Genomic DNA, 26,860 nt, shown 5'->3' with positions numbered 1-26,860 from the left:
AAAACACGCTCAGAAAGTTAAAACGAAGAGAGGTACAGTAAAGCGTGCTATGCAGCACAGCGCAACCGCTACCGCGCTAAACATGTACAGGCTCGTCACTTTCACTGCCTTTTGCCGCGACTAGCGGCGGACTACGGTCATTGTGAAAAAATGCAGTGCATTCAGTTTCATTCAGTGAGTTCCACAGCTTGACTAAATGTAGTAATTTCGCCTTACGCGACTTGTTTCATTTTTTCAATAAATACCTTTGATGACGTCATATTCGGCTTTTTGTAATAGTTGAGGCGGCACTGTCACACCCTCATTTTTTTCAATCAAATTGATTGAAATTTTGGCAAAGCAATCTTCGACGGAGGCCGGACTTTGGTATTGCATTTCAGCTTGGTGGCTTAAAAACTAATGAATGAGTTTGGTCATTAAAAATCGGAAACTTGTAATTAAAATTATTTTTTTATTAAACGATCCAAAAACATTTTCATCTTATTCTTCGTCATTTTCTGATTCCAAAAACATATACATATGTTATATTTGGATTACAAACAAGCTCTAAAAATTAAAAATATAAAAATTATGATTAAAATTAATTTTCCGAAATCGATTTAAAAACAATTTCATCTTATTCCTTGTCGGTCCCTGATTCCAAAAACATATAGATATGATATGTTTGGATTAAAAACAAACTCAGTAAGGTAAAAAGAATAGACATACAGAAAAGCGTGTTATCCTGCTCAGCGCGACCACTACCGCACTATTTTGCATGGCTTGTCGATTTCACTGCCTTTGCCACGAGCGGTGGACTGACGAAACTACGAGTATGTGGTCTTTGTGAAAAAAGCATTGTGTTCAGTTTCATTCTGTGAGTTCGACAGCTTGACTAAATTAATGTTGTTATTTCGCCTTACGCGACTTGTTTCTTTTTTTCTTTTTTCTTTGGGGGGGGGGGGGGGGGTGATAGGGAGGAACACGTTCAAAGTACGGTGAGCATACAAAAGAAGTGTGGCAAGGGTTTAACTGCAGGGGTAAGATTATGGGAAAAGTAGATAATTATAGATTGAGGTTAATCTTGTAGTTTTGTGTTAAAAAAAAGGAGCGGGTAGGGAGGAAAAAAAACATGCATGCAAGCAAGGCAATTACTTGCCTTCCAAATTCGTTCATTCAACACTGACTGGCTCAGGGACCTATATTTAGATATATAGGTCTATGACTGGCTTTATGACCAGCCTGCATGGTTGACCCAGTAATTTTGAATGGACTGTGCAATGGCTGACCGTGCCACAAGATTGCCCTAGCTGTGGCCGGGCAACTAAGCAATGTTGCTCAGTCAAGTGGTCACAATGGTCATGGTCCCTTGAATCTGGGAAGGGACCTATATGTATTAGGTCAGGGGCAAAGTGCAAATCGACCTGTCGGGTGCCCCCTTTGGTTTACATTCAGGTGCTATTATTATCTCCAGGTAGCTGAAGGTAGAAGCTCTCTCTCTCTCTCTCTCTCTCTCTCTCACCTCAGCTAGGCTCTTTGCCGTGTAACATTTACAGCAACACAAGCAGGAGAGAGCTGGTAGGCTTGTGCGGTGTTGACTTTCTATTATGTTGTGTTGTGTTGCAAAGGGGAAGTTTAGCAGTGGCTTGTGAGCTGTACTTTTTGTATGTGCATGTTTTTTTTAATTCTCTACATTATGTACCTATAACTTTGTGAGAGGTGTGTACTTTTGGGCACACATTTTAACAAGAGCACGTACGTTGGAAGGAGGATTTTGTGTGTTGTTCTGAATAAGGTGCTCTATACACTTGCAGTAGATCACAATTATTAATCAGCATCATGCAGTGATGTTGTGACAACATTGTTTACTTCTCTGTGTAATTTGTAAACAATTGGGCTCTATTTATATAATATAGACAGTAGTAGTATAGTAGCGCAGGTGGGCAGTGAACCATTGGATTTGTTGAAGACTGCATGATTCAAGTGAATTTGTTGCTTTTCAGTGCAAGCTTTGTAAATGGCTTTTTTTTTCGGCTTCAGAGTTTTCATTTGGTTTATAATTACTTCAGGAATTTATGGAGAAAGAGGCATAGTTCAGTGTTGTTTGCATGCATGACATGTCAAAAATGTTCCCTATTAAAAGCACTGTGCTGCTTGTACTGCACAGACGAACATGTTTCAGACACATCTGACTTTCATTGTGTCAGTATACTTGTGACAGGTGCTATCAACACTTAAAAGTTAGAGGGCCACGGGCTCAAAATACTTGCTAGAAGACACCACATATTTTGTTGCGTTATATGCAGTAGTAACTTGCCGCTAGTGGGATAGCATATGAGAGCTGAAAAGAATTTGTCTTACAATCCTCTGTTGGAGTTAGCTGTCACTATACCTAGCTGCTGTGTTGAAAAAGTACAACAGGTGCACAGCTCTGGCTTTAAGTTTAAGGCGGTAACTGCATTGTGTGACATGATAAAATCTACTTTATATTTGCTTCTCTGAACTCATGACTGTATGATCTGTACTGTGTATTATCAATCTATGCTATATATGTATGCTAACTTGGTTTTCTGTCCCCAGAACAAGTGTCTATTTGGGACATGACGTGGTTATAATGCTAGGGATTACTAATTAAAACTTGTGTGCATATAACTTATAAGTGTACTGTAACCTGCCACATAATGGGTATAATTAAGTGGGTATATATGATATATCTATATATATATACGACTTGTGTCTGTGTGTCTGTGTGTCTGTGTGTGAGTTCGCGATGCACGGCCAAAGTTATCGATGGATCTGCTTCAAATTTGGTGGGCATATTCAGGTAGACCCGGGACAGGACACAGCCTGGTCGATATTTCAACACGTGCTCTCAGCGCGCAGCGCTGAACCGATTTTGGTTCCACCTCAGCTATTTTGGTTCCACCTCAGCTACCCGGGCCCCCATACCGACACACCAAAGCCAAAGTTCTCGGTGGATCTTTTTCAAATTTGGACACCGTATTCAGCTACACCCCGGACACAATATCATCGATGAGATATTTCAACACGTGCTCTCAGCGCGCAGCGCTGAACCGATTTTGGTTTTTGTGTTCATTTCACCATTATAAGTAACTCTTCCTTATCTTCTCATCTTCTCCAGGTTTTCAGCGTTTACCTCCCTTCGTTCGTATGGTGCACTATGGGGCATCTTCGGATATTCCCGGCGTTCTGTTACTATTTTTAGAAGGTCACCGCAGTGTCCAGAACGTAAATTGGACCCGTAAATTATCCTCACTGTAAAAGTGCAAAGGTCGAATTAATTTATAGCCACGCGAAAAATACACTGTCATCTATCTCTCTATAGATATGGCTTTTCTGTTTCTTGCAGTTGAATGTAGGCAAAACAAAAGAAATGATTTTTGGAGGAAAGAGTGATAATTGTGGTCCCCAAAAAGTGAGAATAAGCGACAAGGAAGTTGAACTTGTGGAAACCTTCAAATATCTTGGGGTTTCAATTGACAATAAGCTGACTTTTAGTGATCATGTTCATGCTGTTTATAAGAAAGCTCAGCAGCGACTTTTTCTTCTCAGGAAGCTTAAATATTTTAATGTCAATCAAAGTGTTATGGAACTTGTGTATCGCAGTTTGATTGAAAGCATACTGACTTTTAACATTGTGACATGGTATGGTACCACAAATGTTAAAAACAAAGCTAAACTCCACCGCATTGTTGCGACGGCTAGCAAGCTTGTTGGGCAACCCCAACGACAGCTGACCAGTCTCTACGAAGCTGCCATTAAGCGGAAAGCTCTCAAAATTGTCCGTGATCCGATCCATCCTCTCAACCCCTGTTTCGAAATTCTCCCTTCAGGTAAACGTTATAAGGTCCCTTTGGCACGCAAAAACCAGTTTAAAAAGTCATTCCTGCCTTCTGCAGTCACCATTTTAAATTCTTCTCGCATCACGTAGAGGCTGGTCGGCTGGGAAAAAACAAACAATGTGTACATGTGAAGGTGTGTGGGAAATATTTGTAATGTGATTACTCGGCTGTGAAACCCAACTCCTGTGATATGAGAGGGTAAATTTACATAGTGCAATATCATATTTGATTGTATCCCTTTTATGTTTTATGTTTTATGTGTGTCGTCCTATACAATTGTTGTTATAATCGTTTACAGGCAGACAGGGTGTGCCGAAGAAAAATTTCCATTTTTATGTAATATTTTAATGGACAATAAAGTGCTGTTATTGTTATTGTTATTGTGTTTGTGTAGGTGTGTGTCTGTGTGTGTGTGTATCTCTCTCTATGTGAGCAACACCTGGGGATTGTTCAGTTCTGTTTGTGATGTGGTCTGGCGGCTTTTATGTATTTGTATGTACTGGCCTTCCTTTGAGAAGCCATAACAGTTCAAAAGGGCTTACAGATAAGCTCTAAATTGCTCAATCCTGTTTGAGTGGAGTCAGTTCGCCTCCAAAGGTGATTAACACGGTTACATTCGTCGACAAGGATGGGACTCGATATGGTCAGGAATGGCATTATGGCCACTGAATCATTTTCGTGCTGTTCCCATTCCACGAATCTGGGAGGGACCTAAGCTTGGCGGGTCAGTCCATTGTTCGAAGCCGGCGTACGGCTCTAAGTACTTCTTCCCGGCGAAGCCGGCTACCCGGCGAAGCGGGTATTCATTCTAGTATATATACTATAGGTTGGGTTCGGGGTAAGATCTTTCTTTTTCAATTTAATTGCATTTACTTTATATGTTCACCAGACGCAACAAAAAATACAAATAAAAAATATGAGTTATTATGAAACAGGGGAGACAACTGAAACAAGAACAACGAGACATTAAAAGCTCAGCACAAAACCAAAACTAGAAGATAGGAGGAAACGGTGACCCTGGTTTAGGATCACAACAATTTCAAATCAGAAACCTTCAAAAGTCTGGCAGTACTTTCAAGAATACAATGGAGGATAAGAGGAAGAATCCTGGCTAAAAACTTGGACTAGCACCATAAAAGTGTGACCAACACATAATTATAAAATCAACCAAACAACTGTTACAATAAATGACAATACCTGAAAATATCATAATTACTTAACCCCAGTTTTCCTTCATGCCATTGATTCAATTAATTTAAACCTAATCAACTTGACAATAACTCAAATCTGATAATTCATCCACCAATTTAATTGCCCCAAACAATTATCTTTTAAGTTACTGCCCTTACACACAATTACTGCCCTTACATTACACAGCTGTCTGTCAACAATGTGACAAACAACATTTTCAATACAAATGTTGTGATGGCTACATAAGCTTCATGCAATTTCATAAGCAATTTTTAGTTATAAATGAACATGCAGTTCCTGTATAGTACACTGCTGTGTTTGTTTCCTTGAAATGTTTCTTGGAAATAATTTTGTACATTGCTAAATTTTGTGTTTGATTTTCTCATTAATTTTGTGCAGGGTTCACAAACTCACATAGCAGTTGCTTGTTGTCACTTTGAGGGTAAGGTGCAGGTGTTCGAAGCGAATCGTTTTCAGTACAGTCTTGACAGGTAAGTGAAGTGTCTGTCTGTTCACCTGTTTTTCCATGTCTGTCTGTATGTCTGTGGGAGGGAGATAAAATGAGAGAGAGAGAGTGTGTGTGTGTTTCACTGTGTGTGTGTGTTTCACTGTGTGTGTGTGTGTATGTGTTTGTATGTGCGTGTGCGTGTGTGTGTGTGTGTGTGAGCTGTACAGTAAACTGCCACTTATAGCTGACCATGCACTGTTTTGCTTGTCTATGTACATGCACTATTGTGCAGTGTAATCACAACATTGTGCTTTTGTCTATTTCATTCGTGTTTAATGCATTTAGAAAATATAGACAAATGTTCACAAGTAACTCTGTTGGGATAAGTTTGTGCTGTGGAAGCGTTGCACTCCTCACAAGCAGTGCGGGCAAACATTTAGACTAATCAATTTAGCCAAGCCAATATATAGTACAGTGGAACCCCCCTTTTAAGACCTCAAAAAATCTGAGAAAATCGGGTCTTAAAAAGGAGGGAGTCTTAAAATGGGTGTAAATTTACAGAGGTTATGAACAAAAAATCCAAGAAAACAGGGTCTTACAAAGGAGGGAGTCTTAAAAGGGGGTTCCACTGTATCACGGTGAAAAGGAGCTTCATCGTGCACATTTCATGCAGTAACAGTTCGCTTGATATGACACCTGGTTCTTTGGAAGATATGCACATCAGAGATCCTGCAGTTTTTACTGCCGGTGTATTCTGGGGTGCCTGCAGTGATGATGATCAGAGGCAACCTGTAGTGAGGTGAAAACCACTGAGCTGAATACAGTGGAACCTCCTTCTTAAAGGCTGCCATATTCGTAGCGTTCATTAATTAATTCATATTGTTTACATGTGCCAATAATGTTATAAAACTGTACCTAAGGGGATATAATAACGATTGGCTGTAGCTTTCGAACACAGAAAAAATGATTTCAGTATTGCAAAGTGGTGTTGATAGTGTCGAATGTAAACAGAACAGTCTCAAACGCCATCTTTGGTTTTCGCGTCAACGGTCTAAAAATAGCCCAAGTCCTGGAGAACTGTTACTAAACAATGCAATAAAGAATTAATTATTTCTCGTAATTGGTAAAGACTTCAAACCTAAAACTTGCGGCAGGAAGCTTAATTTATACATCCCCGCAACGATGGGAAAAGCCCTGGAAGTAATTAAACTAATTAAATCGGACTATGTCAGCCTTTAAGACCTCCCAAATATCTGAGAAACTGAGGTCTTCAAACAGAGGAAGTCATAAAATGGTGGTACATTTACAGAGGTTATGAACAGAAAATCTGAAAAAGCAAGTTCTTAAGATGGGGGGGGGGGGGGGGGGGGGGGGGGGGGGAAGGGGATCCTAAATTAGGGGTCTTAAAAGGGAGTTCCACTGTATAGACAATCTATATATCAATCAATATGAGGCTTATATCGCCTGTATTCCGTGGGTACAGTTCTAAGCGCAGGGATTTTTTATTTTTTTAATTTTTTTTATGCAATTTATATTGCGCACATATTCAAGGCGCAGGGATTTATTTATGCCGTGTGTGATGGAATTTTTTTACACAATACATCACGCATTCACATCGGCCAGCAGATCGCAGCCATTTTGGCGCATATCCTACTTTTCACGGCCTATTATTCCAAGTCACACGGGTATTTTGGTGGACATTTTTATCTATGCCTGTACAATTTTTCCAGGAAAGACCCTTTTGTCAATCGTGGGATCTTTAACGTGCACACCCCAATGTAGTGTACACGAAGGGACCTCGGTTTTTCGTCTCATCCGAAAGACTAGCCCACCACCTAGGTTAGGAAAGTGGGGAGAAAATTGCTAACGCCCTGACCCAGGGTCGAACTCGCAACCTCTCGCTTCCGAGCGCAAGTGCGTTACCACTCGGCCACCCAGTCCATAAAGATCAGTAGGCCATTGATCACTGCAGGTAAGTGATCATGGCGGCAGTGAATAATGAGATCTGTTTTGAAGTCATTAGCATACATTTCTGCACCAGCTTGGAACAGTAGAGTTGGTGTTTTTTTTAATTGTGATTCATGATTGGTACTTTGTCCTTGGACAGTGCACATGCTATGTCAGCTGTTGCTGGTAATAATTCATCTAGATTTCAGAAAAAAGCATAGTTTATTTTGAAGGTTGTTTTTAGGATAAATACAGCAAACATTGTGTGAAATTATATGCAATACATTGAATATTTCTTTTATGTTTTGTACTCTTACCTATTTTAATGAAAATCTCTCGCATCATTTAAGTCACAATCTGTCCCATGCCTTTTTGGCTCTCACTCTGTATTCTTAACAAATCTTTATTTTCTGTTTAGTTTGTTATCATTTTTCTGTGTGTTATTATTTGTTTTGTTTTTGTGTATTGGGTTTTATTTGTTTGTTTGGCATAATACGTGTTTGATTATATCTTTTATGAATTATTTGTTGAAGGTGTTGACATACAGGGTACTTAACAGTTTGTTGCTTAAATGTGTCAAGATACACACCAGGTTCATGTACAGCTAGGTTGCATGACCTGACCTTAACTTGTCTGACCCCACACACCCCTCTACAGGGCTTCAAGCTATAGCGATAAACGCATTCCGCTATCAGATTAGATGGACTTGTTAGATCACACTAAGTTAAGGTGACAGGTGCATATTGACATACCGACACAGGCACTTGAAAAAAACCCACTAGTATTACATGTACCAGATGAAATATGAGTACATTGGATCCCCTGTTTTAGGACCAAACAACGCCCCCCCCACCCCCACCCCATTCCCCATACACCCACAAACTTCCCTCCCCTGCTAAGGATGTCAAAGCCAATACTCCCCGGGCCCTGTACAACCCCATGCAGATGTTGTCAGATCACATTAATATCTGTAAATTGACCTGCAATGTTAAAACCTGCTTTTCTCAGATTTTTTTTTAACTCTTAAAAGAGGGGTTCCATGGTATAAGGTGAAAAATGTATGGGACACACTAACACAGGCACTTGAAAATATTCACTAACATATTACCTGTTTGAGTGTGAGAGGGTATTAGTGTGTGTGTACTAGCTGTTCTAGTTTATCATAGTGCTGTTACACTGATGATGCATTCGTGGTTCAATCGGTGAAGATAATTCCTTGTTTGCCATTTATCTGACTTACTCATTATCCAATAGTGGGAAATTTTTGTTTGTTTGTTCATTCATGGGCTGAAACTCCCATGGCTTTTACGTGTATGACCGTTTTTACCCCGCCATTTAGGCAGCCATACGCCGCTTTCGGAGGAAGCATGCTGGGTATTTTCGTGTTTCTATAACCCACCGAACTCTGACATGGATTACAGGATCTTTTTTGTGCGCACTTGGTCTTGTGCTTGCGTGTACACACGGGGGTGTTTGGACACCGAGGAGAGTCTGAGTCGGAAATAACTGTGCAGGAAGAACGAATAATAGGCTATAGTTTTACCTACAAAAAAGATAGGCCCCTCCAGGTTAAAAAAAAAGATTGTGTGTGTGTGTATGTGTGTTTTGTTTTATAGGAATAAATAAGATAGGGCATGACAGTACTGTAATATTTCTATGGCACAGAATGCTGGTGAAGAGAAGCCTTCTTCAAATGTGACTTCACTTTGATAAGTGATGTGCTGACATTATTTGTAAAGACAGTCTGCATTCTTTGGGCTACATTTTGTGTTATTCGTTTGTTTTATCTTTAATTAAGAAAAGTGCAACTGCGACATATAAAGGTTAGTGTGTGTACATGATAATCACATCTGATGACTTCTTTTCTGTACTGAAAAAAGCACAGGCCTGTGCACACACACACACACACACACACACACACACACACACACACACACACACACACACACACACACACACACACATAAACGCAAAATTATGCAGATATGCACATGAGTGTCAACACTTACTCAAATATACATCAGGGCAGGATGGAGTTATGTCAGATTTTGTCTGAAAACAAACTAAAACGTTTATAATTAGCCAAATAACAGTTTGCCTGTCTCAGGTATGTAGGATTGCAAGTCCACAGAAGGTTGCATCTGTGTTTATAAGTGGCAGCTTTGCAACCTGTGGTTGGTTTGCTGACTGCATGTCTAGCTACAGTAGAACCCCCATTTTAAGACTCCCTCCCTTTTAAGACCTGATTTTTTCAGATTGTTGGAGGTCGTAAAAGGGGGGTTCCACTGTATCAGTATCCATTGTACTGTTGGCCACTTTGCCTTCAGAAATGGTTAAGCCTGTGTGAGCATACTTCTGCTTTATTGCAACTGTGTAATCTAATGCTTGTGCATCTGTTCTACTGAACTCACAATCACCTAACAGTCTGTGTTCAGTGTTTTGACTTCTTCTTCTTCTGCGTTCGTGGGCTGAAACTCCCACGTACACTCGTGGTTTTTTTTTGCACAAGTGGAATTTTACGTGTATGCCCGTTTTTTACCCCGCCATTTAGGCAGCCATACGCCGTTTTTGGAGGAAAGTGTTTTGACTAGACTTGAAACATTTTCTTAAATACATGTACCGTACAGTTTAAAATTTCATCTGAATTTACATCCACTTTTCAGATGCACATTTATGAACACATATGCACAAAAATTTTGTCTTGTTCATTCTAATGTTCTTTCCATTTAAGTATTAAGTAAGTATGCACATCGCCTACAGTAATGTAGAACTGATTTTTTTAACTCTTTTTCATTGGTTTTGTTTCTTTGTTTCAGATAAGCCATGATGAAGCGTGCACTTACCAAACAGAACTTGAGGAGCATACTGCGAGAATGTGGAATCTCCTCTTCCTCCAGAGCACTCAGCTACACCTCAATCAGAAAACCGAACCAGCCTTGCTTGACACAAAATCTCAGATCTGCACTTGTGAGATCGTCTGCAAGATGCCTTAGTTCTGGACCAGTCACCTCCCCTGCTGATATTCGCAGTCGCATTCCTGATGTCGAGATCCCTGACGTCTCTTTTGCTGAATTTATCCTTGGCCGTTGTGATGAGTTCAAGGATAATATTGCAGTTGTGAGTGTTATTACATTTTGTTATTGTTTGACCTCCTCAAAAGCTGTGTGATGCATATGACAATCGAAACTCAGTTTATAGTCTGTCCTTAACTGGGCGAAGTTGACTTCGCGAAGTATGCTTGATGAAGCTGCCCGCAAGAAACTTTAGCACTGAGTTTTCGGTAAAAAGACTTGGCAAAGTTGACTTCAGGCTCAATTTAAGGACCGCCTTAAGGAAACATTTCAGTCATTTTGTGGTAATGCTTGTTATGTGAAGTCTTATATCGCGCGCGTATCTCCAGACTCGGACTCAAGGCGCAGGGATCTATTTATGCCGTGTGAGATGGAATTGTTTACACAATACATCACGCATTCACATCGAACAGCAGATCGCAGCCATTTCGGCGCATATCCTACTTTTCACGGCCTATTATTCCAAGTCACACGGGTATTTTGGTGGACATTTTTTATCTATGCCTATACAATTTTGCCAGGAAAGACCCTTTTGTCAATCGTGGGATCTTTAACGTGCACACCCCAATGTAGTGTACACGAAGGGACCTCGGTTTTTCGTCTCATCCTGCTTGGACAGGTTAGAAAGTAGCTTTTTCACACCACCTTGATAAACACACTCACTGATGATGCTGAATGTTCCCACATGCCTTTAACCTGTTCTCTGCCAGGAAATATTTGTAAAGAAAGCACTACCTGTGTTAACCTGAATTTACTACTACAGTGTGCCCTTGATGTATAAATGAATACCCTATACACACACGCACGCACGCGCATGCACACACACACATTGTTTGTTTGTTCTTTTTACATTTAGTCAAGTTTTGACTAAATGTTTTAACATAGAGGGGGAATCGAGACGAGGGTCGTGGTGTATGTGTGTGTGTGTGTGTGTGTGTCTGTGTGTGTGTGTAGAGCGATTCAGACTAAACTACTGGACCGATCTTTATGAAATTTGACATGAGAGTTCCTGGGAATGATATCCCCGGACGTTTTTTTCATTTTTTCGATAAATGTCTTTGATGACGTCATATCCGGCTTTTTGTAAAAGTTGAGGCGGCACTGTCACACCCTCATTTTGTAATCAAATTGATTGAAATTTTGGCCAAGCAATCTTTGACGAAGGCCGGACTTCGGTATTGCATTTCAGCTTGGTGGCTTAAAAATTAATTAATGACTTTGGTCATTAAAAATCTGAAAATTGTAAAAAAAAAAATTTTTTTATAAAACGATCCAAATTTATGTTGATCTTATTTTTCATCATTTTCTGATTCCAAAAACATATAAATATGTTATATTTGGATTAAAAACAAGCTCTGAAAATTAAAAATATAAAAATTATGATTAAAATTAAATTTCCGAAATCGTTTTAAAAACTATTTCATCTTATTCCTTGTCGGTTCCTGATTCCAAAAACATATAGATATGATATGTTTGGATTAAAAACACGCTCAGAAAGTTAAAACGAAGAGAGGTACAGTAAAGCGTGCTATGAAGCACAGCGCAACCGAGTTCAGCGCCAAACAGGCTCGTCACTTTCACTGCCTTTTGCACTAGCGGCGGACTACGTTCAGTTTCATTCTGTGAGTTCCACAGCTTGACTAAATGTAGTAATTTCGCCTTACGCGACTTGTTTCTTTTTTCCTTCTGTTGTTGTTTGTTGAATGGTTTGTTGCCCGCTAAAGCAAGTTATCTAGGACGTCGGCTGATGTCCTACAGGCAGGGAAAGGGACAGTCAGACTAGAGGAGAAAGCATAGAATAGAAAGGAAGAACAAGATGAATGTTTTCAGAATCTGGCTGCTGAATCTTGGATACTTTGTTGCTTTATTTTCTTTGATTTTATATTTTGTATTAGAGCTCAGACAAGTGTAGTGGTAACCCTTCTATTGATAGCCATCACAAAGCACAAAGAGATAAAGGATTGTTTTTATTTCTTGTGACAACATGCATCAGTATTTCTCTTTGTTATGTGGACCTGCATAGTTTTTTTCGAAAGAACATTTTTCTTTAGATATTGCACAATTAACGACGCAGAGCCTGAGGATCTGTGATAATGTACTGCTGTTTACAAGACATATGAATATTTTTATCTTCTTTACAGTCTGACTACCTGACGGGCAGAAAGTACACCTACCAGCAGATCAAAGATTTCGCGCGACGAGTAGCCAGTGCTTTGCACAAACGTGGTTATAAGAAAGGGGACGTCATCACCACAAGCACTCTCAACCTGCCAGAGTTCCCTATCCTTGTTCTAGCTGCTGCTAGTCTTGGTGTCATTGTCTCCCCTGCCAACCACATGTACACAGCAGGTAAGGGAGTACTTCACAGTGGAACAACTTTATAAAACCAGCAAAAGCCTGAAGTTTTGCAGAAATAACTCAGATTATATGGATGTGGAAGAGTTGCGCCCCCTTCTTGAGTGAGGCAAAACAATGCCACTAATTAGTTCAGCTCTGTGAACTAAGCTTCACAGTGAAAAAAATTAACTCTGGTGTGCATTTCGTCTAATGTCCTCTCAATATCATGCCCTTTTCTTTGAAAACTTAGTACATTAGAGCTCACTTGATTCACTGCTGCTGTGATGGCTTCTCTTAAGTATCAGTAACTAAGTGTGTTTTGCCAACTATGAACTAAGCTATATAGTTTGCATTATGGAGAGAAGTCAGAGAGAGGAATAAAGTGCCATTATGCTGTGTCTATATGTGTTTGTGTAGCTGAGCTGAGTCGCATGCTGGAACACAATGGAGCCTGTGCCATCTTCACCATTCCTCAGCTGCTGCCTTTAGTGAAGGAAGCCATCAGTGATCCAAATGTGTCTGGACGCATAAAGGTGACCACTTCCACAAGTTATGACTTCAGTTTTGTGCAGCGATCAGTTAAGATCATGGTGCTCATTCCTGTGTGTAGACCATGTGTACACACTTTTCTAACACATATAAATATCCTTAGCGGATTATGACTTTATTCAGTTATTCTGCAGAAAAGACAAATGCTGGAGAAAAAACGTTCTTTTCTGCAGCATTTCTGCATAATGTCATCTTTCGCCGAAGCAGCGTTTTTTTCTGCAGCAAAACATTTTACTGCAGTAAAATTGAAATCAAGAATGCTGCAGTAAAACGGTGCTGTTGTTTTACTGCAGAAAACCTGTTTACATTTTTTCTGCAGCATTTTGTACTGGCTCTTGGCGGATTATGACATTATTCAGTTATTCTGGAGAAAAACCGAAATGCTGGAGAAAAACTGTCTTTTTTGCAGCATTTCTGCATAATGTCATCTTTCTCCGAAGCAACGTTTTTTACTGCAGTAAAACAGTTTTTCTGAAGCATAATGTTTACTTGGTTTTCTGCAGCATTATTGCGATTAACTTTTTCTTCAGAATAGTCTGTGACAGTTTTTTTGGAGAAAAACGAACGACCTTGTAAAGTAGCGTTTGTATTCGTCGCCCGCTGGAATAGTATAATAGTTTGTTCCGCAGTGTACCAATCAAAAGGCGTGTAGCATAAGGGCATTATATTCAACTTCACAAATGGCGGCCGAACGTGAACAATTTCTGAAGCAAATCGAACACGAAGTGGACTACTGCGTTCGTCTGGGAAAATGTGACAATGTTGCTGACAGGTGCCATTGTTTAATTTGAAACTTTGAACTTCCGGCGGAAAGGAAGTCAGACAGACAAAATACATTCGTGTCACGCACAACTATTGGTAATTCTGGATGAGTCCATCTCTTGACAGAGGGGGGCTCGCGTGCTCCAACATTATAATGAGCCAGTACAAAATGCTGCAGAAAAAGTGTAAACAGGTTTTCTGCAGTAAAACAACAGCACCGTTTTACTGCAGATTCTTGATTTCAATTTTACTGCAGTAAAATGTTTTGCTCCAGAAAAACCCGTTGCTTCGGCGAAAGATGACATTATGCAGAAATGCTGCAGAAAAGACAGTTTTTCTCCAGCATTTCTGTTTTTCTGCAGAATAACTGAATAATGCCAAAATGCTGAAGAAAAAGTGTAAACAGTTTTTCTCCAGTAAAACAACATCACCGTTTTACTGCAGCATTCTTGATTTCAATTTTACTGCAGGATACACCCTCACACACAGATATGCATATTTCTAAAAGTTACAGAAACAGAGAAACCTGTTTTGTTTGATTTGTGTGTGTGTGCAATACACTACAATCCCACCTGTTACCGAGACACCCTCACCCACCCATAAACCCACATCCTGATATAAGACTTTAATGACTTTTACTTTAAGACCCTGATTTGTTTGGTTTTCTAATCATGAAGACTATAAATTTACCTCCATTTTAAGACTCCCCCATGTTGAAGACCTGATTTTCTCCGATTTTTTCTGGTCTCACTACTTGATACCTACATGTTGTATTTTGTCATCTTTTATGTCACAGGAAACCTTCACGTTTGGCCATGAAGAAGAAGGAGCACTGTTTTTCCACACACTAATGGAGGATGATGGGAAATCTTTTCCGGAAAACGTGGACATCGACCCAAAGAAAGACGTCCTTCTTATGCCCTATTCAAGCGGCACCACAGGTCTTCCCAAAGGGGTCATGCTGTCACATCACAATATTGTCGCTAACATTATGCAGTTAAGGTGAGCTGCATGGTGCGCTTGATTCTTGAAGCTTTGTGCCATACAGTGAACCCCCTTAAAGATCCCTCCCAACCACCATATACCTCCTTGCCCTTTTTTTCAAGACCCTGCATTCTCAGATTTTCAGTCCAGTATCTGTAAATTTACTCATACTGTAAGACTGATATTCTTCGAAAGCTTTCGTTAAAAAAAAAAAATAGAAAAGCTTTGTAAAGCAACAAATCTCAAATGTTGTGCCACCTCTGCCCTTAAACAAACAAAAAATGTCCATTGTGGCTTGCAACTCACTTAGTAGACACAATTCTCTGGAAAGCAGCATCTCATAGAAACCTGCATTCAAATTATTACTACACACACCAATGATCAACCAGGAAACTATGAAACAAAAATCAGAATAGAATCTGAGAAAATTCTGAGAAAATTCAGTCATAAAGTTTCCATGTTTGTTGTTGTGTACAGAGATCTCTTGCGGGTTTCACCAGACGAGAAGACAATCGCACTTCTGCCATTTTTCCACATCTACGGACTGACTGCTGTGCAATTTGGAAGTTTATACAATGGCGCTCAACTGGTTACCATTCCACGTTTCGAACCTGAGATGTTCCTCAAGGCAATGCATGAAGAAAAGGTTTGGAAGCCTTGAGAGGGATTTAAGTGTTGTTGGAGTTGTGTTTCTGTGAGAGAAAGAGAGAGAATAAGTCGCTGTTCATTTGTCCATCTGTCCATCTTTTCTGTCGTATCTGTTTGTTTCTGATTCCTTTGAAATGCTACTGCTTGATATTGTGGCCTGTCGGTTTCTTGAGACCTTAACTTGACTTGATGTTAAAACAAGAAGAAGAGACTGGTTTGATTGCTTTTCATGCAACTGTGGGGTTGTGGTGCCAGGTGGCTTGTGTAGAATGTTTTTTTTTCTTTTGGGAAAGTAATGATTATTAGTTTCCTATAAATTTAGTAAAACAATTAACTTCTCTTTAGAAAGAATGTTCCTTAAATGTTGCAGAAAAATTCACCCCAAAGAAAAAGAAAGAACATTCATATGAATTTGCTTTCATCCTGTCTCTGTGAGGAATATGCCTTCTGAAACCAAGAATATGCACCACCTGGTGATTGGACCCTTTAAGTTCGCCTTGGACCCCCTATACATTACCATTGGGAGTCCTGGGACCCTCTAGGGGGAGCTTCTGCGGGGAGTCCTGCTAGTGTACTCTTGAAAACAAGTTGCATTCTGCAGACCATAATAGTTTTAGGCTAATACCTAATGGCTTAATCCTCATTTGCAGATCACAATTCTCCACGCTGTACCACCGATCGTATTGTTCCTGGCAAAGCATCCCATGGTGGCCAACTTTGACCTGTCCAACGTTAGCTACATGGTCAGCGGTGCTGCTCCACTGAGCGAATCACTGACCATGGAGTGCCAGAACAGACTGGGCTTTCCCATCTTCCAGGGTATGCCTTTGTGTTTGCTTTGTGCTTGTACAGTGGATCCCCCCTTTTAAGACCCACCCCCCAGTTTAAGACTTCTTTCTTTTTGAGACCTTGCTCTTTCAGATGTTCTTGTCATAACCTCTGTAAATGCACATCGATTTAAAGACCCAATTTTCTCAGATTTTTTTATGTCTTAAAAGTGTGTGTGTGTGTGTGTGGGGGGGGGGGTGTTCCATTGTGTAGTGACATTTTTGTTTGAAAATCTCAAACTTTCTTAGAAAATCAGATATTACTGTAAAGTAGGGAGTCTCAAACTAGAGGAAAATTAACCTACATTGTGAAAACAAAATCTTAGAAAACATTAAAGTTTTTAAAAAAAAAAAGGGGGGGGGATGTTAAAGGGGAGGGAATGTTACAATTTAGAATTTAAGCACAGTTAAGCCAGTTTCTAAAAGTGCTTTTGCAACAGAATTTTGGCGATTTGAGAAAAGATAGTGAACAACTTTAGTTTCCTTCATGAGAGTGTTTGGAATGGTATCAATGATGCTGAGCCCCATGAATGTTGATTGTATTTCTGTTTTAATACATTCAAACAATAAAGTTTTATTGAATTGAATTGTTTTGAACAGGTTATGGGTTGACAGAGACATCTCCTGTCATCAACATTGACTGTCACCCTGGGTACCCCGGTACCATTGGTCTTCTGGTGCCCAACACCAAGGCAAAGGTAGATCATTCATAACCACGTTACATTCATAACTAGAGCTAAGTCAAAGTAGTTATATTTCTGTCTGTTTTGTGGTAACGTCTTTTTCTCTATCTCTCTCTCTTTCTCTCTCTCTCCCTCTTTCTCTCTCTCTTTCTCTCTCTCTCTCTGTCTCTCACTCTCTCCATCTCTCTCTCTCTCTCTCTCTCTCTCTCTATCTCTCTCTCTCATGCATTCACACAGACACACACAGACGCACATGCACGTACACACACACACACTGCACACACATACACACACGGACACACACACGGACACACACACGGAGACACACACACGGAGACACACACACATACACACACACACACACACACACCACACCACACACACACACACACACACACACACACACACACACACACACACACACACACACACACACACACCTTAGGCAGAGAAGCATACATTTACAAGTAAATTAAAGATGAATGTACACAGAATCTGGACAGTTGTTAATATATCTGTTTTCAGCTGGTGGATGTAGATACCGGTGAGCCAGTCAAGGTGGGAGAGCTGGGTGAATACTGTATGGACGGACCACAGAAAATGCTGGGCTACCTCAACAATCAACAGGCCACTGACGAGATGATTGACAAGGATGGATGGCTTCACACAGGTGTGTTACTTGCTTCTCTAATTCTCCTTCTTTCTCTTTTCTCTTTGAAAGAAATAAAAGAATTAATTTATCGATTTTTATATTTTTTTAACATATTTTTTTATATGTTTGTTATTTTTGCAGTTCCTTGAAGACATATGACACCGATTGACCCAAAATAAGAACTTTGCTAATATTTTGCCTGTTATAATTTCAGAGTGTGTTGAAACAGAGACATAGATAGAAGAGATGCGAAGCGCTGAAGTGTAAAAAAATAAATAAATATAACGGACAGACTTTATGATACAGATTTCTGAATATGATGACATGCCAATAATCATATAAATGAGGGTTGGGTAATTGGCCAATTAATTACTATCACAGAAGCATTTTTGAAGGGGTGTTATTCCTGATTTGTATTTGTTATAATGATTTGTTTCTATTTGAACTATTGTAACATGTCTTTCCGATATGGCTGATAAATTCAAACTTAAATGACGTGTCTGTAGGCTTAAATTAGATCTGCTTCTCAATTTACATAAACATATTTCCTAAATCAACCACATACTTAAACAAACAAAAATGAACACAACAAAGAGCAGAGTCCACAAAAACACGAATTTAACAGTTTAAAAAAATATTAAAGGCACAGTAGGCCTCCCGTAAGCCATCAGAGATACTGTCAGGCTTTTACACACAGTACAAACACTCTTCCATTTGAACGCTCACCGAACAGGAACATCCTAGGTGCCCTACGTAAAGAGCGAGCAATTTTCAAAGAATTAATTTTGCGGATTGTCTCCTCACACAATTAGACCGTGGTGCGTTTTGGCGCTAGACCTAACATGTAAAATCTAAATAATAAATTGACAGCTTGTTACACAAACATTCTTAAATCATAAAAGAATTCTTTTTTCATCAAGACAAGATCAGTACAATTCGAAGTTTTGAAAGTTTGAAAAAAGAAAAGCCCGGAAGCAGGGTCACGCAAGGTTGTGGTTCTTGTAGCAGACGACGGTTTGTTAGCATCGCCAGTTCCTCTGAACAGTCAAAAGCCATCGTTAGAGTTCTTGTGAACCTCATCCGTTTGTTTCGTGCATAGTCAGAGGTACATAATAACGTGCTATTGCAGATAAGCTCACAGCGAGCCGCATTCAAATTACAAACTGACGACTGCATTGTTGTAACCGTGTGCCGAAACACTACGATCACCTCGGGAAGCGAAGTGCAATCAAACAGGATTTGAAAATGTTAGGGCTAATTTCTTAGCCCTATAAAAACTGTTATGCAAACCCGAAGGTTTCCATGAACATACAGACAATCGGAAACCACCAGACCCTATCACAAACAGAATTCTACAATACACCGGTGTTGACTTTTAAAGGCCAACAACTCAGGTGCAGAGTCTGCTGTGAAAGGAGCGGTAGCCTCCCCTGTCACAATCGCCCCCGTTTGAAATGAACTTCGTCCCGAAGTTCCGAACCGGGGGACCACTGTCCATCCCAAGTTCGCAGAATGAGAACAGCACGAAAATGTTCAGTGGTCATATTATGCCATTACCTGAACATATCATGCCGAGTCCCATCCCTGCTCGCAAGCGCCCGATGTAACCGTGTGCCGAAACACTATGATCACCTCGGGAAGCGAAGTGCAATCAAACAGGATTGAAAATGTTAGGGCTAATTTCTTAGCCCTATAAAAACTGTTATGCAAACCCGAAGGTTTCCATGAACATACAGACAATCGGAAACCACCAGACCCTATCACAAACAGAATTCTACAATACACCGGTGTTGACTTTTAAAGGCCAACAACTCGGGTGCAGAGTCTGCTGTGAAAGGAGCGGTAGCCTCCCCTGTCACATTGTGAAAAAGGGAAACTGCATCACACGGGTTCACAATGGCTCAGGGGTAAGATAAACCACGCAAAAATAAATTCTTTGAAAATTGCTCGCTCTTTACGGAGGGCACACAGGATGTTCTCAAGCGGTGAGTGTTTAAATGAAAGGGTGTTTGTACTGTGTGTAAAAGCCTGACAGAATCTGTGATGGTTAACGGGAGGCTTACTGTGCCTTTAAACGGCACATCTGAAAAACTAACAGATTGCATATTTCTGTCTTCATTTTTTTTTCTCAGGAGACTTGGGCTACATGCGAGAGGATGGCATGGTGGTCATTGAGGATCGTCTGAAAGAACTCATCAAGTACAAAGGATATCAGGTATCTGATTCTTGAATCAGCTTTGCTATTGTGAGCTTTGTACGTGCCTAGTTTCTTACTGTTTGCACGCAGAGCCATGGTTTGTGAACAGTGGAACCCCATTTAAAAGACCCCTCCCCCCCCCCCCCCAAATTAAGACTTCCTCCTTTTGAAGACCTTGATTTGTCAGATTTTCTGTGTACAGCTTCTATGAATTTACCTCTTTTTTTAAGAGTCCCTCCTTTTTAAGACGTGATTTTCTCAGATTTGGGTAGGTCTTAAAAGGTGGTTTCTACTGTACTAAATAAACTCAGAGGCAAAAGAAACGCAAATGCTGCAGTGAAGATGGGTTACCCATGAATTTTAATGTCGAATTCATTATTTCGGGTTAACAATAACAAGGAAACGAATTGACCGATACAAAAACCATACGCAAAAGTGTATTGGGATGAGAGCATGACGTGCCATGTTCCACTGAACACTGTTTGAAGACTGTTGAAAGTCAATAGCATGTTGCTCCTCCCTGGGCGTTGATGACTGTGGCGCATCTCCGGTACATGGAGAGGACGAGGTGATTAATTTGCTGCTGAGGGACCTGAGCCCACACCTGGGTCACGGCAGCACGCAGTTCTGCTGCTGTGCGGGGTCTCCGGGCAAGGGCATTAATCCTTCTTTGCATGATGTCCCAAAAGTGTTCGATTGGGTTGAGTTCCGGAGATCGAGCAGGATGAGGCAGAATGTTCACGCTGTTGTGACGCAACCTGTCCTGGGTAGCACGTGCAGTATGGGGACGGGCATTGTCTTGCTGGAACAGGCAGTTCCGGTACCTCTTGACAAATAGAACCACATAGGGACGCAGGACTTGATTGATGTAGCGGTCTGCATTGACACCATTTCCACGACCTTGGCCGACGTTCTGAAAGACGACAGGTCCCACTCGCTAATTGACACCAATGGCGCCCCATATCATGACGCTGACACCTCCCCATCGATCATGCTGCAGGATGTTATTGTTAGCAAACCGCTGTCCAGGTCTTCGCCAGATCTGGACACGCCCATCGCCAGGTTCCAGGCAAAAGCGCTTCTCGTCCGAAAAAAGAACCCTCCGCCAGTCCCGATGGCGCCAGTGGGCATGCTGCTGGGCCCAGGCTAGACGATCCAGGCGATGCTGAGCTGTCAAGACAGGACGTCGAGCAGGACGCCGATTTACCAGGATCTGCCCACCAAGGCGTCGGCGTAGAGTTCTGGCACTGACGGGTTGTCCATGCCCCCCAAATGTGTTACGGGCTGTATTGGCGGCAGTTTCGAATGCATCTCGCTGGTGTTGATGGACAAGATAGCGATCTTGTCGGGCTGTTGTTACCCGGGGTCTGCCACGTCCTGGTAAGTCGCAGGTACTGTTAGTGGCATGAAAACGTTGCTGCAGGCGATAAACCGTGGTGACATTTACTCCAAATGCCCTATCAACTTGCTGAACTGATTGTCTGGCATCAAGTCTCCCGATCGCCTGTTGGCGCTGATTTGGTGATAGTCTCGGCATCGCGCCTGTGTCGCAGAAATGAATGTTGTAACAGTTTTGTGAGTACGGTGCAGCTTGCCTGAACACTCTGAACACGAAAAGCTGCTTTTCCACATTGTGCATGTGCTGAAAGTGGTCCCCATGACGGTTTGGGATCCCCGTCAACAAGACCTCACGTGTGACCCAGATAACGGCAAACACGGTTCTGACAAGATAAGACCGCTAAAACAACACGTGCAGAACATGCTAGTATCATTATTTTCTTTTTATTTCAAGTCCATAAAGGTTTAATTAACGCATCCTTTATTTGCGTTTCTTTTGCCTCCGAGTTTACATGTACTTGAATTAGATTTTGTGGCAAGATAAAAAAAAACCAGACAGACTGCCCAAAATCAAGAATGAAAAAAAATAAGAACGGTAAGGTATTGGAACATTTGATTTTTAACACGTTTCAAGACGTTCATGAGAACATCTCCCCAATGGTCTTTGTAGTGGACAGACAGACAAGTAAATGAAGGGAAAACTTATCTCTGAAAGCTTTGAATGTGTTCAGTCTCTCTGGCAAGATGGTCAGAGCCATAAAGAATCCTGTATGTGTGCATTTACCTGTGAATGTGGAACCCTTTTTTAAGACCCCTAAAAGATCTGAAAAAATAAATCAGATCTTAGCAGAGATGGAGATTAATTTACAGGTGTGATGAACAACAAATCTGAAAAAGTGTAGCCTCTAAAGATAGGGTGATTTGAATCAGGAGCTCTTAACAGGGGGTTCTACTGTACAGTGCCACCCGTAGTGTGTATCCATCTCAAAAGGGCTGTACAGTGGAACCCCCCTTTTAAGACCCCCCAATTTGAGACTTCATCCATTTTAAGACCCTGTTTTCTTAGACTTTCTGTTCATAACCTCTGTAAATTTACCCCCATTTTAAGACTCCCTCCTTTATAAGACCTGATTTTCTTAGATTTGTTTAGGTTTGAACGGGTAGGTTCTATTTTATCACTGTACTGTCAATTTTCCTGTATGACAGGTTCCCCCTGCAGAGCTGGAGGGTCTGTTGCTGACACACCCAGCCGTGTCCGATGCAAGTGTGATTGGTATACCTGAGGAGGGGGTGGGAGAACTGCCCAGGGCCTACGTTGTGCTGAAACCCGATGTGACCGTCACACCTGAGGAAATCAGCAAGTTTGTCGAAGGTAAGCCTTTGAGGGTTGATTTTTACTGTTGGCAGGTTTCAGCGAGTGATTCTTTATGCTTTTTTTCTTAGAATGGGATATACAGACCTGGGAAACCATACGATTTCGCCGTATTTTGTACGCATGATTGTCGAGAATACGCTCAGTACGGTCAGTGGGAAAAAAATACGACGAGAAAAATTCCTAGACTACTTTTCTTCACAAGCCCGTCCTGAAGCCGATCCAGTATTTTGGCACATGATTACGTCACTATATTAGCCGCCGTCAAAAAAAATATAATCGGATCGTGTCAATCAATCAAAACAACCAGGCAAACGAAAGTACGGTATTTGGCGAAATCGGCTCCGAGAATAAACAAGTGAAACAAAGAAAGGTGAAAAAGTTTGAAGAAAAATATCACACACACACACACACAATTTGTAACCAACACAAACATGTAGTCCCGCCCCGAATAAGCTTTTTTGGGATGATTTACGACTTTTGCGCACATTTCGAGCAGACAAAAACACAACATGGCGGCTCTCGCTCCTCCAACTATCGCGAGACACAAAAAAACAAAATCTCGCACGCGCGAGATCCTGATACATCCGGAGTTTCTCTGTACGCTTGTCACGACGACTTGTTGACAAACGAAGATTTGCGAAAGAAAGAGAAAAGCGCCGAGTCTTGAGTAGAGAGCTAATAAAGTACCGGTAATCGCTAATCGAGCGAAATGAAAGTTTAGGTAACGTTTTAGCCGCATCTTTTTATAAGCCGCAATGCGATTTTTTTTAAAAAAAGTCGCGGCTTGTAGTCCGTCAAATACGGTACAGTTTTTGTCAGTAAAAATTGAAAAAAGCATTTGTTTTAAATGTATAGGTAAACTTAATTAACGGTGTGACGGACGCGCATGAGGCATGTTTTAATCATGGATGTGCAGACGCTGTGTGGCGTACGCTAATTTTTTTGAAAATACACCAAGTTTGTTTGAGAATACTCAAAGTGCAAAACAGGGGTTCCCAGGTCTGGATATACTTGTTACTACACATTTTTTATTCCAATATTATGTCATGGTTAGTGGCTTGGTCACAATCAGTGATTGAATGGATATGAATTTTAAGTTTTGATTTGATTGTTAGAGATGGCATTGAATCTTTTACCGAACTGTTTGTTCCGTAGGTCTGCATATGTGTGTGTGTGTGTGTGTTTGTGTGTATGTTGGTGTTTGTGATTAATAATATATTGCTGAAAATTACGTCATGAAGCAGGTGTGACAAAATAAAGGAGTGCGTGATTGGTCTAGCTGCAAACCTTGATCACTGATGATTTGCGTTGAATTGTCGTTTTGCAGAGAGAGTCACTCCATCAAAAAGGCTGCGGGGTGGAGTGGAGTTTCTTGCTGAGATCCCCAAAACACCGAGCGGAAAGATTTTACGTCGAGTTTTGAAGGCAAAGGCCTTGCAGGCATCCTGATGACTTCACTGATTGCTCAAGATATGCCATCGGTTAGCTTTTATTTCTGATTATTTTATCAAATTGTTTTTTAATTCTCTGTCATCCATTTATATTTCTTTCTTTTAATTGTTCGTACAGATGATTGTTGTTATGTACAGAACTAGTATTTTTATAACCTTGTAATCTCTGCTCATCTTCATCCATTTATATTTCTGTCTTTTAATTGTTCGTTCAGATGATTGTTGTTATGTACAGAACTAGTATTTTTATAACCTTGTAATCTCTGCTCATCTTTTACATGTGGGAAGATTTTGTTTTGTGTAGAATCGTTTTTTCTAAAGATATATTTAACTGTCACTGGTATTTCTAGGGACGATGACTTAAAAATACCTTCCTTCCTGTGTACACAATAAAAAATACCTTCCTTCCTGTGTATACACAATCTTATAAATTACCATAAATCCATCCTGTTGACTGTACCAAAGAAAGATGCTCTTATCTCATGTAAAAGCCTGGACAGGTCTGTCGATGATTTTCATTGTTTGTTGCGTAGCAAGGATGTTATCTTTAAGTCTATGCATGATGAGTCTATCATCCCAATACCATAAAATCTGACCCTGCTGCATGAGAGTAACAAAAGCAAACAGGTTAAATACCTGTATAAAATGCATAAAATATTCAACATTCCTCATTTAGTCGCAAGAACAAAATAATATGCAACAATCAAAGCAGCAGTTGAGCTCAAAACATTAATTGCTGTGCAAGCTCATTTTTGTGTGATTGAAACTGATGTTATTCCAGTGATTGTAGATATGTGTTTGGAACTTCCTAAAACATCTTTTAAAGCATGTTTATCCTGACATAAATGCATAATATTTTTTAAGCAAGTAATGTTGAATTTATTAATATGTGAGTGTGTGTGCATGTATGTAACTTTGAACTGATCTACTGTTGTATAATTGTTATACCCTAAACGGTGACGGGTATTTAAGAGAATTATTTGAATTGTGGTATGTTTTAAACAAATGTGGTTGTGTTAACTTTAACAATTCTTTGAAGTGTTTACCTCTTTTAGAATTGAATAAGGTTAGAATTTAAGAATCTCTGTATTGAGTATTTGTGTGCAAAACTATTCAGTATGCAGTTTGTTATTTAGCTCAGGAATATATGTTTGAGTTTACTGGTGTACATTGTCAAAGAACATAATGGACTGTATGAGTGTTTTTAATGATCAGCGGTTTGTGAAGACAAAATTCAGATTTTGGGGTGTCCACTTTCTTTCTTTCTTTATTTGGTGTTTAACGTCGTTTTGAACCATTCAAGGTTATATCGCGACGGGGGAGATGGGATAGGGGAAAGGGGGAAGATGGGATAGAGCCACTTGTTAATTGTTTCTTGTTCACAAAAGCACTAATCAAAAAATTGCTCCAGGGGCTTGCAACGTAGTACGATATATGACCTTACTGGGAGAATGCAAGTTTCCAGTACAAAGGACGTAACATTTCTTACATACTGCTTGACTAAAATCTTTACAAACATTGACTATATTCTATACAAGAAACACTTAACAAGGGTAAAAGGAGAAACAGAACCTGTTAGTCGCCTCTTACGACATGCTGGTTAGCATCGGGTGAATTCTTTCTCGTCCCAACCAATATGGGACTCCCCCTAACCTGCTGGGGGTCTCGTCCCAACCAATATGGGACTCCCCCTAACCCGCGGGGGGTCTCGTCCCAACCAATATGGGACTCCCCCTAACCCGTGGGGGGGTCTCGTCCCAACCAATATGGGACTCCCCCTAACCCGCGGGGGGTCTCGTCCCAACCAATATGGGACTCCCCCTAACCCGCGGGGGGTCTCGTCCCAACCAATATGGGACTCCCCCTAACCCGCGGGGGGTCTCGTCCCAACCAATATGGGACTCCCCCTAACCCGCGGGGGGTCTCGTCCCAACCAATATGGGACTCCCCCTAACCCGCGGGGGGTGGGGTGTCCGCTGTTAATGTGTTTTCACATTGTGTACAAGAGCTTGTGTTTCAAATTTGTATTGTGTGTATCTTGTTTGTTCATTGATTTGTTTCGAAATTGCTATTTTTTAGTCCTTTTATTTGTGTGTGGTTTTCATGACAAGAATTACAGTTTTGTTCTTAATTATGGCAATAGAAAATTGGAAAATTCAGGTTAACTTGATCCCTGCATGTACATACAACCATGTGTCCCATGACTGCTTGTGATTGTGATTACACCAACATTTTATTCCAGTGTTCCTGGTGTACTCTTGCTTAATGTTCTTGGTAACTAAATCTTAATCATGTACACTGTTAGTTTTAAAGGTTGTCTTCTACAGTTTAATGATATTAGCGATCTTTTGACCTTAACTGGTGTTGCACAACGAACTGTCACGCTGAGACATGATTGTAACTGTGTTTGTACTGACATATACCATACTGTACTAGAAAATGTCATAACATTTCTTTCACTAGAAAGTGTCATTAAAAGTTTGTTTCACTACAAAATGTCATTTACAGTGGGTTCTTTTAGAGATTCATTGATCTAATGACTGTATGTGTATTCCCAC

At 40.6% G+C, this 26,860-nt stretch overlaps 1 protein-coding gene across 1 annotated transcript; it reads left to right on the top strand.

Moving 5' to 3' along the window:
* The first annotated feature begins 1,623 nt into the window (after positions 1-1,623).
* LOC138952721 (probable 4-coumarate--CoA ligase 1) lies at positions 1,624-26,803 on the top strand. Its single transcript, XM_070324432.1, has 13 exons — positions 1,624-1,774; positions 5,433-5,524; positions 10,245-10,545; positions 12,641-12,848; positions 13,254-13,369; positions 14,944-15,149; positions 15,609-15,777; positions 16,430-16,598; positions 17,207-17,304; positions 17,815-17,959; positions 20,074-20,156; positions 22,683-22,848; positions 24,179-26,803. The coding sequence occupies exons 3-13, from the start codon at positions 10,252-10,254 to the stop codon at positions 24,298-24,300; spliced, it is 1,776 nt and encodes a 591-aa protein (XP_070180533.1). The 5' UTR covers positions 1,624-1,774; positions 5,433-5,524; positions 10,245-10,251; the 3' UTR covers positions 24,301-26,803.
* The last annotated feature ends 57 nt before the right edge of the window (positions 26,804-26,860 follow it).

This window comes from Littorina saxatilis, linkage group LG17, assembly GCF_037325665.1.
Source record: "Littorina saxatilis isolate snail1 linkage group LG17, US_GU_Lsax_2.0, whole genome shotgun sequence".
Classification (NCBI taxonomy): Eukaryota; Metazoa; Mollusca; class Gastropoda; order Littorinimorpha; family Littorinidae; genus Littorina; species Littorina saxatilis.
This window is presented reverse-complemented; position numbering and strand designations above follow the sequence as displayed.